General features: G+C 50.5%; 7 protein-coding genes across 7 annotated transcripts; 2 read left to right on the top strand and 5 right to left on the bottom strand.

The window, feature by feature from the left end:
• Positions 1–215: 215 nt before the first annotated feature.
• On the bottom strand, positions 216–692 carry C7M61_002336 (uncharacterized protein; the record flags this gene model as incomplete). Its single annotated transcript, XM_024857714.1, has 1 exon — positions 216–692. One exon carries the CDS (start codon positions 690–692, stop codon positions 216–218), a length of 477 nt encoding a protein of 158 aa, XP_024714213.1.
• Positions 693–1476: 784 nt separating this feature from the next.
• On the bottom strand, positions 1477–3156 carry C7M61_002335 (MFS transporter; the record flags this gene model as incomplete). The annotated part of the gene is made up of 1 exon (XM_024857713.1): positions 1477–3156. One exon carries the CDS (start codon positions 3154–3156, stop codon positions 1477–1479), a length of 1680 nt encoding a protein of 559 aa, XP_024714212.1.
• Positions 3157–3469: 313 nt separating this feature from the next.
• Positions 3470–5248, bottom strand: C7M61_002334 (uncharacterized protein; the record flags this gene model as incomplete). The annotated part of the gene is made up of 1 exon (XM_024857712.1): positions 3470–5248. The coding sequence occupies one exon, from the start codon at positions 5246–5248 to the stop codon at positions 3470–3472; it is 1779 nt and encodes a 592-aa protein (XP_024714211.1).
• Positions 5249–7697: 2449 nt separating this feature from the next.
• On the bottom strand, positions 7698–8164 carry C7M61_002333 (uncharacterized protein; the record flags this gene model as incomplete). The annotated part of the gene is made up of 2 exons (XM_024857711.1): positions 7698–8130; positions 8160–8164. The coding sequence occupies 2 exons, from the start codon at positions 8162–8164 to the stop codon at positions 7698–7700; spliced, it is 438 nt and encodes a 145-aa protein (XP_024714210.1).
• Positions 8165–8187: 23 nt separating this feature from the next.
• Positions 8188–8598, top strand: DFI1 (Dfi1p; the record flags this gene model as incomplete). The annotated part of the gene is made up of 1 exon (XM_024857710.1): positions 8188–8598. One exon carries the CDS (start codon positions 8188–8190, stop codon positions 8596–8598), a length of 411 nt encoding a protein of 136 aa, XP_024714209.1.
• A 2917-nt stretch (positions 8599–11515) lies between these two features.
• Positions 11516–13324, top strand: C7M61_002331 (uncharacterized protein; the record flags this gene model as incomplete). The annotated part of the gene is made up of 1 exon (XM_024857709.1): positions 11516–13324. One exon carries the CDS (start codon positions 11516–11518, stop codon positions 13322–13324), a length of 1809 nt encoding a protein of 602 aa, XP_024714208.1.
• Positions 13325–13636: 312 nt separating this feature from the next.
• ADE13 (adenylosuccinase) lies at positions 13637–15085 on the bottom strand (the record flags this gene model as incomplete). The annotated part of the gene is made up of 1 exon (XM_024857708.1): positions 13637–15085. The coding sequence occupies one exon, from the start codon at positions 15083–15085 to the stop codon at positions 13637–13639; it is 1449 nt and encodes a 482-aa protein (XP_024714207.1).
• Between the last annotated feature and the right edge of the window lie 746 nt (positions 15086–15831).

Genomic DNA, 15831 nt, shown 5'->3' with positions numbered 1-15831 from the left:
TGGAGCAGCGTAGCATCTGAGCCAGCGGGGGTGGTGGTCCAAGTCCTGAGGAAAATCAAACAGTAGCAGACGGACCGGATTTCGGGAAGCCTCGTGTTTTTCGGCGATATCGTCAGACGAAGGGCGGAACCTGCAACTCAGCAATTCCCGTGCAGCTTCGTCCGAGCTGCACCAATCCACAGTCAGAATTAAGTCACCGGTTAGGGGCCTCTGCCTTACTTGGTGTATCCCTTAGGAGGCTCCAGGGGAGGAGCATAATCTGGAGGAGCTGGAGGGGCGTCTGAGCTGCCGGCCTGCTGGTAGTTCTGGTTGAAGTCGTTGCTGTAGCCCTGGCCACCGCCATAGCCCTGGTTGTTGAAGCCCTGGTCCATTCCGCCGCCACCGTATCCAGCCTGGTAGCCTTGCTGGTATCCACCGCCGTAACCACCCTGAGGCTGGGGAGGAGGAGGTGGGGGAACACCGCCGCCGTAGTTACCCTGCTGGTAGTTGTTAGGAGCGTAGTTCTCCTTGTAGTAAGGCTGGTTGGAAACCACATTGTTTCTTCTTCTCTTCTTCATGCAACAGAAGGCAAAGAGAATGATGAAGAAGATGGGTATGAGGATGAGCCAGAGAAGCCATCTCCATCTGTTCCAGCCGGTGTTTCTATTGTAGTTGTTGTAGTAGTAGACACGTTTCGCTAAATCGAGATTCATGGTGTCGAGGAAGAAAGTGGTAAGTAATTTATAAATTCCTGGAGGGGAGCTCTTGGCACGGGACCAGTATCGTACTGCACACAGCACCCACGAGATCTATCATACCCTGGCTGAGCCGTGCCCCTCCATGTAGGACCCATGACTTGCTGCATGGTCTTTGGCCTGGAAAATTGGAGGTTCATATTTAAAGGAGATTTTTAAAATTTTGAAATCTTTTAGAATCTTATTTGAAGTTGAAGAAAATGTAAAATTTGTTTGGGTGCACCGAATTGTTCGCCGCATTGGCCGGCGTATATGACGTCAAAGCAAGGCTCGGGAAGGCTTATGAATGAAAAAATTGAGAAGTATCTACACTGGTATTTGCTATTGTCCATGGATTTGCCGATTTACGGAGCCAGCCAATTGGGCCTGGAGACGCAAAAGAAGGACTTTTGAAGTTTCCAGGGTTTTCGGAAAATCTGTGTTTTTCAAGCTCCCCTTTTTCAAAAGTCTATTTACACCGTTATACATCAGCCGTGCTTCGTTGCGGCGGTTGCTGAATGATGCATTCCTGAAAACAGACATTTCGTGCCGACTGAACAAAAATTGACAGCAAGATAAAATTACCTCTCTCTTCACAATCCTCTCACCTGAGGCATTCTATTAGGCTAGTATGTACGAGCCTCGGTGAGCTTGTGAAAAGGCTTCTTCTCAATTGTCCAACTTGCTCAAGCAACAAACCGCCCGATCTGCCGGAGTCTGGACCTGAACGGCGGCTGCATCGAAGAATCGGTGCTTTTGTGCTTTACACCTCCTCGCTTTCGTCTAAATCCTCGTCATACTCGTCTAATTGGAACGCCAACACAGACGTCAAAATGGCAATCACCGTGAGGATATTCCACGAAACCTGAGCCACGCCTCTCCTGTCGAAAAACGACATAAGGCCTCCCCAGACCAATGGCGCCACACATCTGGCCAAAGCAGAGGCACTAATTGAGGTAGCATTGACGAAAGCACGATGCTTGGGGACTGTGGCACGGTAAACCAAAATCACCATCTGAGGAAACGAAAGAGCAGCTGCAAACGTTTGCACCGAGGCACAGGTGTAGATACCTGCTGTGGAGAACCAGGAGGGAAAGCCGCTCAGGGCTTCAGGCTTGGTGTACACGAGGTACGGAAGCAAAAAGTAGCAGAATGGGAAAAGAAGCGATGCTAGGCGGAAAACGTCGATGTTCCGCATGAACCTGTCAAGCGTGGGGAAGACGACAATGATTATGAAACAGCCGGCAAAGCCCGTGGTGGAAAGCAAGAAGCCAATGTCGCTTGTTTCCCACGATAATCCGCCCTTCATGTGCCATGGGAACTGGAGCAGGTCTGGCTGGAATCGACCAGCTAGAAAAACTGGCAAAAACTCAGAATGCACAAGACAGTGGAAGGAGACACAGAAGTAGGCGAGAATGGTGCCACGGACCTTGTTGCTGAGGATGTTCTTGTCGGCGAACGCTTTGAAAATGTTCTTTGTTTCGTCAAGGACAGACTGGTTGGTGGTGGTTCTGGCAAGCGAGTTGTTGGAATAACGACGAACAATGGCAAGCGACGATCTTCTGGTCAACGGCCTGTAATCGGAATTGATGGACTCGTCGTCGTTGTCGTCGATCACGTCATCGTCCACGGATTCGTAGATGTCTCTGGGGTTCAATGGGGTGGTTTCTGTGGGCTCGTTTCTCCGGGTCTTGGCCACAGAACGAGCCAGAGGTGTCAAACCAATGGAAGTTAGGATCCAGTCTCCAATGGCCAAGCCGTAATCGTGCTTCTTCTTCGCCTGTGGCTGCGTTTCCTCCAAAAAGAGAAAACCCATGATGAAGCTGAACATCAAAAGTCCTGCAACGACGATATTTGACATGGCGTATGGATGCTTGGAAACAAAGCGGTCGTAGGCACCAGAAGCGTCTACTTCTGAAGTCATCTTCGGTCTTGTCAAGTACTTGGATCCACCGATAGCGGGACCTAGAACGCAGCCGACGTTCCATAGAAGCGGAAGACACGAAAACGCCATGGACTGGTGTCTTCTTTCGGTGACCAACTCACCAACCATGGTCTGCAAAACAGGCACGTTTCCGTTCAAAGCACCCATTAGCGAACGGGCCGTGATGGCCATATAGAAGTTGGTGGAGAAGCCGAATATCAAAAGCGACACCATTGTACCGCACAAACCGAGGAGAAGAACCGGTTTTCGGCCAATCCGGTCGGAGAGCCGGCCCCAGTGGATGCAGCAGAGAAACTGGGCAAATGCAAAAGAGGCTCCCATGTAGCCAGTGTACTTTGATATTTCTGTGGGGTCATCCACGATGTTGAAGTCTCGGATCATGAAATAGACATAGGGAAACAAGGACGTGAAGGCTATGGGTTCGGAAAATCGGATCAAACACACAATCACCATTTGGCGAAAGGGAAAGCCCTTGGTCAATTCTCTGGACATGACCATAGTGTAGATAAGATTGCAGGAACGATAAGCTCGAGGGTGGGGGAATCAAGGGAGTGTGTGGGGGAAAGTGGGAAGGACTTTTTGGATTTCAGTGGTTCCCAAGATGCAAAAGTGGTATAAAAAGGTGGGATGGATATGAGATGAGTAGAACGGAATTTTCAAACAGTCGAGAAGAGCCCCGCTGTGACTAAACCGGGTCTGTGCGTGAAGCGGGGCCTGCACATAGGACGCCAAAACGTCAATATGACACAATCGGCGCGCTAATTAACACAAAGGGCAATATATTGGCTGCAAAAACCGCCACACCTTTTTCTTAGTCCTCGTAGTCACGCATAGCAAACAGCTGGAAAAGCCCAAAAAGCGCCAATCCGGACATCAGCCACCAGTTGAGCCATCCGATCTGCCAGTTATCTCCGAGCGTCATAAGCCACCCGAATACGATGGGGCCTATGCACCTTGCAAGGGCCAACATGCTCATAGTTAAGGAATTGACGTAAGCACGGTGCTGCTTGGCAGCAGCTCGGTGGTTTAGAAGCATCACTTGGGGCATTCCGGTAGCGGAGGCAAGGGTTTTCAAGGAGGTGAGGCCATAAAGGATAATGGGGGTTAGCCATTCTGGGAAAGAAGCGTTGTACTTGTTCTGGGTGAAAAGAGCCAACGGCACTGCTGCATAGACGATGGGGAAGAACAGGAGGGAAAGACGGAACCCCTCGATGGTGCCGAGGCGGCGGTCGATCCATGGGAAAATGATCAAAACAATCAACATGCCCATAATACCCGTAGACGAGAATAAGGTACCGATGTAGCTGGAATCCAAGCCGAAACCGCCCACAATGCGGAAAGGAAATTGTAATTTGTCTCTCTGGAAACGGCCTGCTAAAAACACAGGGAGAAACTCGTTGTAGGCGATGCTGTGCAAGGAGATGATGCAGTTTGACAAAATGACAGTAATGACCTGGGGAGTAAGAGCTCTGGGCTCTCTTTTCGGAATGTACGACAGCGCCAGCGAGTAGCGACGAACAATGGCGTTTGACATGGAACGGGACGTTTTTCTGGAGAGGTAGGGCTCAATGATCTCGCCTTCTTCGACGATTTCCTGAACGGCATTGTCGATGTTGTCGCTGAGGGAGTCGCTGGAGTCGAGCAAGGGGGTGTTTTCAGAAGGTCTCTGACTGCTAACGGAGGTATCGTTGTGGTCTTCTGCAACAGCCAGGGAGGATCTCAGAATCTGTCTGGACAGGAAAGGCAGGATTCCCAGTCCTGTAGAGCCGGCTCTTTCCCTCTGAATTCCTTCTTGTTGGATTTGCTCTGGCGAGAACTGTTCAGGGTCTGAGTAGCCGTTGTGCCACGGTCTGAGGGGCCTTTTTCTGCCGAAAACGAAGTACAAGATGGAGTCGCCGATTTCCAAGCCGATATCGCGTTTCTTGCAAACGTCCTCGTTTGTTTCCTCGAGGAAAAGAAAGCCCACGATGAAACTGAACCAGAGGAAGCCGCAGACGACGATGTTTGAAAGCGCATAGGGGTGCTTGGAGCGGAATTTGTCGATTCCTTTAGCGAACGACGAGGAAAGCAAAGCAGACGGCGTGTCGTCCACGGCTTTTTCATACGGCGAGTGCGGACTAGGCCTTGTCAAAAGGTAAGATCCACCGACCAAAGGGCCAATGACTGAACCAAAGTTGAAAAGCAACGGAAGAGTACTGAACCCCAAGGCCTGGTGCTTTCTTTCCACACAAATCTCGCCAATCATCGTTCTCAAAACAGCAATGTTACCGTTCAAGCACCCAGCGAGGCTTCGGGCGCCCAATGCCATGTAGTAGTTTGTGCTGAAGCCAAAAAGCAAAAGCGATAAGGACGTGCCAAAAAGGCCAAATAGCAACACGGGTTTTCTGCCAACCCTGTTCAGCATCTTGCCCCACTGGACGGCACAGAGAAACTGGCAAAACGCAAAACTCAGCGCCAAGTAGCCCAGGTACTTGGAGATCTCCTGTTCTGTAGGCGCTATCTGGAAATCTCGAATCATGAAGTAAAGGTATGGGAAAAGCGACGTGAAGGCTAGGGGCTCGGAGAAACGGATGAGCGACACCACTAGCATCTGGCGCACGGGAAAACCCGCAAGCTGTTCGCGGAAAGTTAGGGCCATGAAAAGAAAAGTGGGTTGATGGTGGAAGATTTGAGGTGAGGTTGAATCTTGTAGATGTGTGCGTCCTGCACACGCCGCACCACTATCGCCGAGCCGCCGAGCACAATAAACGGGCTACCCTTGGGGGTGTTGATGGAGGGGACTTTTAATTAATAGAAAGCCGTTGGTGATGTTTTTAAGTTTTAATTCAAAATCGCTTTTCTGAATTGACGTGGAAAAGCATCGTCCCTCCTACATATAACCAAACGAAGGCCATCTCGGATGCCCTCGGGTGTCGGTTCAGGTCCGAGATGCGATAGATATGGGTGCAATTTTCAGAATCTGGGTCGTCAGGCTTAGGTTCACGTGGGTGGGCTTTGGCGAAGGCGAGAAAATGCTCAGCCGTTTGTCTTGGCATTTTGGGCGTGGTCTTTGTGAGTATGAAAATTGACACATTTTTTGGCGTCTTTTTTGACACATTTTGTGTCTACCGGGTGTATTTCCACTTTTGGGTTTTGTACCGCGACCGTGCCGACACGGATAAGGGCTCGGAGGTGGGAGATGGGTTTTTTACTGGTGTCGGTTTTCCCACAAGAGAGAGGCGAAAGAGAAAAGCGATTAGGAGGCTGTCTATTGTTATTTGATGGACGTTTTTGGGTGGAGTTTTGGGGAATTGTAGGTGATGCGTTTTGAGATGGTGTTTTTTGCAGCCAGCTGAAAAAGGGAGGTTTCGAGGAAAAGGCGATTTGGAGGTCAGGATGCTTTTTTTGAATTGCCCAGGAGTGTAATGCAAAGTACATGGTGGTAGTGAACTAGTAGTGTTTAGTGGGATCAGCATGGTCCGTTCTCACTGGCTGGAAAGCTATCAATTAGTCTATCAAGGAATTCAATATTTTTGAGGCCAATCCATTGAGCTAATGTCACTGCCATGTAAGACTACGATGTTCTTCAAAATGACACATCAAAGAAGCTGTGCTTGTCCGAATTGATGGTGAGTGGTGGAGGGTGAGTGGTTTTGGGTGAGAATCGTTACTACCAGTTGAAGGGCTCAACACAGGCTCAACACAGTCAACATACCATACGTCGAAAACCTACCAATAGCTTAAGGCTTCAAAAACCCTTATTGCCTCAAAGCTGAAAATGTCCAACCTCCATAGAACGAAATCCAGCTAGGTGGCCTGCCCCTCGATGTTTTCAACCACAACGGCGCCCGTAAACTCTTTCCTAAACAGACTAACACATTCCACAACGCTTCGATCTTCCGAAATTTAGCCAAACTATCCCCGATACCGCAATTGCCTCATCTGGCACGCTCTGATCCCATAATCCAGCGAAACCAGTGCCTGTCTAGCCTTCAGTTTTCACCAATCCATAGCGACCTTTTTCTACATATTAACAGCACAATCGCCTACAAAACCATCAATCAAAAACATCCACCGTATCACCATCGTATCACAAGATCTTCAGTGCCTGCCAGGTACGCGAAAGCGTCAGCGGAAAATGCACAATGCGTCTGCAGATCGCCATAACCGAAGAGTATAGCCAATCCGATTACCCAGACATCCCTAAGAAAAGAACCCACCAAAACCAAAAACCACCAAAATCTTTCACCCTCCCTTGACACATTGGCTCCGCCGAGTGCCCAGAAATATCCAGGCACAGACATCCACGTGCCTGACTCCTGAAAAACCACACCCCTCTTTGCCTCACCGTATTTAGTGCCCACATCGTCACAAGTCAATGTTTACTGGTCACTCCCTTGAAACGCTCCCGAGACGGGGAATGCCTAGACCAGCGCGACCAAGCCCCCACGGCTGAGGGATTGTTTTTGGATTTTGGAGGCTCGAAAGGGGACAAATCCAAACTCTCTCATTATCTCTCTTATCTCTCAAAACCTGGGGATGCTTAAAAAATATCGTGGTGCGTGGTCTCTCAATCGCTTATGTCTCGTGGCTTGGACCTGTGTTTTTGGTCCACGCTTTATGCGCCGCGCCGCATCCAAAAATAGACCGCACCGTTGGCCCCGAAACGTTTGGTGAAGGTCAGAGAGGGGACCACGCAGCAGATCTCCACCAAAATTAGCCAGCATACTTAAGGACGCTGGTTTTTCATTGTGTAAAAGTTTTGAGGTATTTGGACGCCCCTAACCCCCTGAATTACCGCTGTTTCATATCCAGTCACGTGACCAACACACTCCGGTGCAGCGAGGCGAAGAAAAAAAATCCTCTCTACCTTGCCTGTTCAGCCTCCGGCAAGCCTTTATCTCCCGGCGTCAGTCTTTCTTTAACCCCCACGCCTGACCTGAATCCCCTGCAAATTCCCTATCGATTCGTGTTTCCCCCATCAAAATAGCCCATCGCATTGTCATGATTCGCCCATTGATCTACCTGTTGGTAGTGTTGACGGGACTATTCCTTATATTCTACGAACCCACGGCCGCTAAGGCCAAGGCGGTGGCTCGGCTGATGATTCCACCTGCCAAAATCGAAAAAAGAGACACTTCCCTGTTGCCCTGGTGGCAGAGTAGCACCAGTTCAAGCTCGTTCCAAACATCCTTTGAACCTCCGAGTTCCGTGACCTCGAGCTCTGAGTCGTCGTCGTCATCCAGCTCGTCGTTTTCGTCATCGTCATCGTCATCGTCCAGTTTCACGTGGCCCTCCTCCACGTCATCATCGTCGTCGTCATCGTCGTTTTCACCTACCTCGTCTTCGACGTCATCATCAACACAAGAATGGCCCACCACGTCCAGCACGTCGTCCGAAACAACGACATTCGACTCGCCCACGACATCGTCCACGCCCGAATGGTGGGAAACGACGTCCCTGAACAACCCAAACAGCACAATGTGGGAGAGTCTGGAAACCACATCCGATTCTGAAACAACGTCATCGGAAACACCCTCGACAACCTCCATGGACTCCGACACGTCCTCCTTCAGCACGCGTCTGGAGCTCACCGACACCAACCAGCGCCGGACCACGACGTTTGACTCGGTTCAAAACGGGTCTACGGTGATTGTCACTCAGACGTCGATCTACACGTCCAACGGAGATTCCACCGCCAGCGCTACTAATAGAGAAAGCGACAGCGGCGGCGGCTTGAGTCAGACCAACAAGATCGTCGTTGGTGTGGTTGTAGGTGTTGGAGGAGCTATTCTTCTTGCCATTGCAGCGCTTGTGTTTTTGATCAAAAAGAGAGGAAGCAGAGGCCGCGAGAGCGGCTGGACTTTCTGGAGAAAGGGCGAAAAGGGCGATGGTGACGATTTCTTCGATGGCGAGTTGGGTGTTCGTGACCGTAACATCAACCAGGGTCTGAACTTTTAGTGTCGTGACAGCTATGGCATTTAATGAGAGAGAAGTCAAATTTGGGTTTCGATCCGAGACCTACTTGTTACGATTTATGGACCATATTCTGGTGATAAGCTTCAGACTCTAGGTTGCATGCTCTGGAGATAGACTACACGCTGGAGATAGGCTTTAGAGACATGAGCAATTGACCAATCAACACGGCCCGGCGTCTCGAGGCACAAAACAACAGACGTGCTATTCACGTTGCATTAATTCAGGATACCCGCTTCGAGACACCAGGCCCGCCTTGACCTTTAGCACCCCAGGCTTTCACACCAAGCTTAACCCACGCCAAGCTGCCTATTCCTCCATTCTACATAACCACTCAGCTTACCACAAGGTGACCACCTGGCCTTAACCTGCCCACCTGGCCCTGCTTTTGCCGATCAACTTTGCCGCAGGGTTCACTTCCAGACCACCCATTAGGACGATTTCACGCAGACCACAGCAACAGACCTTTGTGGAAAAGCAGAATAAGCACCACGAGCCCTGCTTCATGCCGGTGTTGCGCCACAGGGCCGGCCGGTATGCTCTGCCGTTAGATCCGAGGTATATTGCGGTGGAGGAATGTCGTTTTCTTGTTTGGCGCTTAAATGCGTGGCCAGTGTCGATGGTGTTTTGCGGCGTAGCAACAGCCCGGAGGAGCCTCGTGTGGCTGATTTCAGCGAGATAGACGAAAGGAACAGGGCTCGGGAACGTACGTGTGCTTTGACGGGCATTGTTGGGCTGCTGCTGAGGCGGTGGAGCCAGAAATCGCAAAAAGTTGCCCAATTTCGCAAAATTTGAAATGAGGCTAGTGTGTTGGGCGCCGACTGTGACGAGAGCTTCGGAATGAGGGGCTTTACGTGCCGAAGCGCAAGCTAAATTGTATGTTTTGGCGCATTTGTGTTAGTGGTGCATCTAGGTTTATACGTGGGCTGCTTATACTAGCGACTAGCGCCGGGCCAGTGCATCCAGAACTTCTAGAACTCGATGAATCTGGACTACCAAAATACAAGAGACGTACTGAAGAGAGGTTTTTGTAGCAATTGGGCATTTTTTAAAGAAGGAACGTGCAATCCAGCAAAAGTAGCGGGGCAAGCATGTAGGACCAGCAATAGACCGATGGGGGTGCCTGCAATAAAAAAAAAAAAAAGCTGCAGGCATAAAAGTGCCGGCAAAAGTAGGTGTAAAACATGGAATGGGAAATATTCGGCAGTTGCAGAAATACGAGTGTGGCTAGTGCGCTGTGCCGCAGAGGGGGACCGTTGTGGCTAGTGCGCGGAAGCGAGCGATCTGACAGGTGAGACATGAAGATAGATGTGGCTAGTGCGCGCCGGTACGGTGTGGCGAGTGCAGAGCGCAGACGGACCATACAGAAACAATAGCAGAGAAGAAACAAGCGAAGCAAGGGGACACACCCATAGTTTTGAGAGGCGAGAAATTGGCATTGACAAAAAAACAAAAACAAATCTCACTAGCCACAGCAAGCGAAGGGGGCCCTGCCGGATGCAGCCGGGGTATGAGCAATTGCTCAGTGGCCAGTGAAAAAAGCGATAAGACAAATCCGGCACCAAGTGCCGGGGGTGCCGTATACAGGCCGGCCATCCAGCAACAAAGCGAGATGGAGTAAAAACGTTAGGAGGCATAAGCGATGCGGCGTGAGAGGGTTCTTTGGAAGGGCAGATATTTTGTCAAGATATGTGGTTTCTACGAATACATCAATGGACGCTGTAGATCCGTGACATGTGGAACAATGCCAGGCGGGCAGCAAGCTTACGCAAAGGTGAGACATCACGCCTGCACGCGATGTGTGGTGACGAAATAAGGCTGCGTCGACATGGCGCGACACTACTAGCCACCTCTGCTCGACAGAAAATGGAAAAAACTGTGGAATGTGCTATAACAGCCGAAAGGCGGGCCCCAAGATAAAGTACTTCTAAAAAGGAGGAATACCAAATTGGAAACGCTACGACGCAGGATACCACAAAATTTACTCGAGATGCCGAGGCAAAAAGCAGCAAGTAAGTACTAGCAGGGACGTGGCGGTGTCTGCAGCGCTATAGGCGCGACTTTTTTTTCGAAGTTAGCCCGATGCGCAGAAGCGTCGTTTATGCTGAGGTTATTTTACCCCCATTGTGTTTTTTTTTTTTCGTCAATTACAATAATGTGGTGGTGCGTCGGGAGTGTCGCTCATGTGGGCGGAGTTCCATTTCGGAATTCAGTGAGACAGAAATATGCACGAAGCCAGTGCGGTTAGTTAGTTGCTGGGGGGATTAAAAAATAATACCGTGCGGTAGTTAGGGCGGTGTGTCGTGCGGCCGCAGGAGGGTCGCTGCGCGGGCTGCCTGTTCCAGCTGTGTGCAGGAGCGCCTTATAACGCCATGCATGTCTCAGAAAAAATGGCCTCCATACAGAGGGAGAGCCCATCCTGCTTCCAGCACCGTCGTTTTTTGGATTGTACAGAAACCAAAAGGCATGTCAAACAACCGACTGACATAAGCACCTGGCTTTTCTGGTCCTGCTGCATTCTAGATTTTTTGTGGCGTATCCTTTAAATACCTTTCTTGCTCCGCAGCTTTCGGGACCTTCCACCATTTCACTGTTTCCGGGACCAATCCATTGCCCTCCTTTGATTCACCAACTGAACAAGACTGATCCACGAATCCACAAATCCATCAACTTCGAAGTCCATCAACGAATCCACAACTTCATCCACAACTTCCTCGAAGTTCCCCATATCTACAAACCAATCCCTGGTAACCCAATCCTCCTTCCCTCTACTCAGTCTCTGCAAGCAGTTTCTGTATAGTTGCTAGAAGAATCTCCCTTTTCCTAGCCTACTCCTAGGCCCTACCCTACTCCTAGGCCCTACCCTACTAGGCCCTACCCTAGAAGGCTGCATGTCCCCAAGATGCTAGGAATCCTAGATCTTCTAAACTCAGAGGACGCCAGCGAGGCCACCATGAGCCAGCCTCCTCCTCCTTCTCAAACAGACCAGCTGATGCCTGGGTCCGAGGAACTGAGCAAGCTGGGCTCCAAGCTGCCGCTGACGCTGGACTCCATCTCGTCCGGCTCGTCCAAACTGTACCGGGTGCTGAAACTGCTACCCCGGTCGAAAGTGCATCCGCTGCTTTTGAAAGCACGCAAGCTTGTGGACATAGCGCTAAGACACAAGCTGGGCTCCAAGCGGCAGGGCGCCAACTTCACGCCCGAGCTGGGCTCCTCAAAACTCCATCTCAAGCTGTTGGAGGCGGGCCTCCGTGTACGGCTTATATTGTGTCCTTCTGTGTATGAATTGTTTCGCCAGCTTACTCCGCATACTGCTGGAAGGAATACCGTTGTTCACGTTGCGTTTGACAACGAGAAGCAGCTTCTCACGGGGAAGGACATTTCCCTGGAGCTCAAGGATGACCGTTTGGGTCGTGGTCGGAGGCCAAAAAACGGGTCTAACCATGGAAATGGCCATTCCAATGGTCATTCCAACGGCCACTCTAATGGTAATGGCAGCTACCTGTACGACTGGCCAGACACCAGGCTGAACCTGACGTCCTCCAACGGCCTGGCCTTCTCGTTGGACAACGGCAACGGCACCAGAAACAACGTAGACTCCAGCGTTCCACCAGACGACATGGACTCGAAAAACTCCGACTCCAACGGCCTGGACGGCGGCGACAACCAGTCCGACTCCTCCTCCAACGGCTACGCAGGCTACGCCGACTACTCCAACCCGTCCGACTACTCTCATTTGCTTGGGAAGCACCTGCTTGGGCCCCGCAAGGCCATCCTGAAGCGGGTGCGTCTCATCGACAACAACTTGGTCAATTTGGCTGGGGTTTCCTCCAAGGTGCTCAAATCGTTCCAGGTTGACAAGGAGCACCGTGGGCCTACCACGCCTGTTTCCGAGGGCATCGAAAGCGACGACTCCAGACCGGGCATGGTCACGACGTTCAACAACCTCGATACCGCCGTGATGTCGCTTTTCGGCACCAGAACGTTTTCTCTCGTCAGAGTGACCCGTTCGTCTTCCAATACCAGCGACGGCTCCGTCTTGCTCAAGCTAGAATGCGCCAAACCAGGCGACACCAGGCTTGTGGACGACCGAGAGTTCATGGAAGACATGGTTGCTTCGCTAGGACGCGAGGGCCAGACCCCAAACAACCTCTTCATCAAAAAAGTGGTGGCCAGGCCCCGCTACAAGAGCGATATGAAAATCTACATTGTGCCCACAGACAAAAAAGTGTCCTTGTACGTGGACCGGCGGGTGTTTGAGCGTGATCTCATCAACGGCGTTATAGAGATGGATTGCCCCACCGACCGGTACATCTACACCACTTTCCCCGTCGACGACATCATCCAAGACGTGCGCAACATGCTCAACCGAAGCAACGAGCTCTCGGAGCCTGAAAGCTCGGACCAGGTGCCCAACCACATGACCAGCACGTCGCTCAGCACCAACAACCTCCAGAAGTGGAACATCCCCATGAACGACATGGAGCTGCTGGTGCTGCTGCCTAGTTCGCTGTCGCTTCCTCTGTTGATGTCCAATACTAACCTGTCGGGCTCCAGCGGCTCGGTTAGTCTGGGAAGCGACCCCAGCTCGGATTCGACCCCGAACGCTGCAGACCGTGCCAAACTTACGTTGCTGAGTATCCCCAATGCCAAGATGGAGCTGATAGAAGAGCCGGAGGATCTCAAGTTTGACACGTCGTATGTGGCGTAGTGCCGGGGTTTTTAAAACGATATCTGATGTCCCTTATTCATGTTTGCTTTTGGGTTGGTATTTTATTGGGTACGGCGTGATATACATTTAACGACTACAACATCATGAACGAGTGTAGACCAGCAGCTAAGCTAATTAAAGCTTATCACGTAAAGCTATACTACTTAATGCTAAATCACTTAAAGCTAAATCACATAGCCAAATCATTCATAGCTGAATCAATTATAGCTGAATCACTTAGCTAATCACCTAAAGCAAATCACTTAAACTCAACAACCTTGCCCCTACATCGTCTCAATAAATCGTCCTATTTTACACATTCAAAGACACATTCTCGGTGGTGATCATGCTCTTGTAAGGCTCCAAGGCCTCGGCAACGGTCTTCTTGACAAACTTCTCCGTTTGCTGAGGAGCACGGCCCACAAAAGTCGAAGGGTCCAACAAGCTGTCCAACTGTTCCCAGATTGGCTCAAAGTACTTGGTCTTTCTGACTCTGTCGATCAAGTCGTTGCGGCCACCCTCCTGTTTAACCTGAGCAGAAGCCTCGTGCGACAACACTCTGATCTCCTCGTGGCAGTCTTGTCTGGAAGCGCCCTTCTCAACCATGGCCATGATGATGTTTTCGGTGGCCATGAATGGCAACTCCTCCAGGATTCTTCTTTCAATGACCTTGGGGTACACCACAAGACCAGAGGTGATGTTGTTGAGGGTGGACAACAAAATGTCGGCGGTCAAGAAAGCAGAAGGAAGCGAGATTCTACGGATGGCAGAGTCGTCCAAGGTTCTCTCGAACCACTGCACGGAGGCGGTCTGGATGGCGTCGTTCAACAATCCACCCAAGTGTCTGGACAAAGAACAAACTCTTTCGCATCTCATAGGGTTTCTCTTGTAGGCCATGGCAGAAGAACCAATCTGGGACTTCTCAAATGGCTCCTCGACCTCCTTCAAGTTGGCCAAAAGTCTGATGTCGGTAGCGAACTTGTGGGTAGTAGCACCCAAAGAGGCCAATGGGCTCAAGACGTCAATGTCGATTTTTCTGGAGTAGGTCTGGCCAGTGACAGGGTAGACGTGCTCAAATCCAAGAAGCTTGACGACAGTCTCGTCCAACTCCTCAACCTTGTCGTGGTCACCGTGGAAAAGCGACAAGAAAGAAGCCTGAGTACCAGTGGTACCCTTGACACCTCTAAGACCCAAGTCGTTTCTGGCTCTGACCATGTTACGCAAATCCCACAACAACTCCTGGATCCACAAGGTGGCTCTCTTACCAACGGTGGTGAGCTGGGCAGGCTGGAAGTGGGTCCATCCCAAAACTGGCAAGTCCTTGTACTCCAAGGCGAACTTGGACAAACGGTCAATGACGTTAACCAACTTGGGGATCAACACGTCGTAGGCGTCCCTGAGGAAAATGAGGTCGGCGTTGTCAGTGACGAAACAGGAAGTAGCACCCAAGTGGATGATACCAGCAGCAGCAGGGCACGTTTCACCGAAAACGTGGACATGGGCCATGACATCGTGTCTGACCTTGGCCTCCTCAACGGAAGCAGCCTTGATCTCGTCGTCGGTGATCTCCAAGTGCTTCTTCATCTGCTCAATGGCCTCGTCGGTGATGACGCTAAGACCAACCTGCTTCTCAGCGATGGCCAAGTTCAACCAGAGTTTTCTCCAAGTGGAAAAACGGTTTCTCAAGGAGAAGATCTTGGACATCTCCTCAGATGCATATCTGGAGGAGAGTGGGGTGGAGTACTTGTCGTTGGCGCTCATTGTTGGAATTGATGGAGTAGCACTGGTGAAAAATCGATGGGGTGATTAGGGTAATACCAATGTCGCGCTTTATCGAGATGTCGCACCAGATAAGGGTTTGGAGGTGGGGTGATTTTTGGAGAAAACAGTGATGGAGGGGTTGGTTTTCAATGGAAATTGGGAATTGGAATGTTGCTTTGTCAATTGTGATTGTTGGAGAGGGAGAACGTGCCATTGAGGTGAAAACGTGCGCTCTCCATACAAAATTCGAAGGGTCCTAGGGGGACACCTTGAGCCTCAAAATTGACAGAAACATCACCAGCGACCAATTGGGCCAGCCGCTTTATGGCAATATTTTTATTTGCAATTGTTTCTGTCATACTGGTCAGTTAAACCGGTGGTAGCATCGCGCGACATTTTTGCAAGCGATAATAATCATCGCAGCAAGGCTGACTCGGCCCTGACTGCGCTCATCACCAAGATACCACCAAACATGAACAATTGAAGATCGGTACAAACTCAATTATACCCACTTTGAAAAGGCAAAATTTTGGGACCATTTTATTTTTTTCGACATTTTTTTCTTTGGTCTGGACCAAGATGTCGGTTAACGCCCCAAACCTCGCTTACTGATCCAGGGTGCTGTGGTCTGGTCCGTCCAACGGGACCATAAAATTTGGACTCGTTTTTGGGGAATTCTTGGAAGGATCAATAATTTTTGAATTTTTTTGTGGATTGTTTTTGCGGGGATTTGGAGAGGGTAGTGG

The sequence above is a fragment of the Candidozyma pseudohaemuli genome, assembly GCF_003013735.1.
Source record: "Candidozyma pseudohaemuli strain B12108 chromosome Unknown scaffold00004, whole genome shotgun sequence".
In the NCBI taxonomy this organism is placed as follows: Eukaryota; Fungi; Ascomycota; class Pichiomycetes; order Serinales; family Metschnikowiaceae; genus Candidozyma; species Candidozyma pseudohaemuli.
This window is presented reverse-complemented; position numbering and strand designations above follow the sequence as displayed.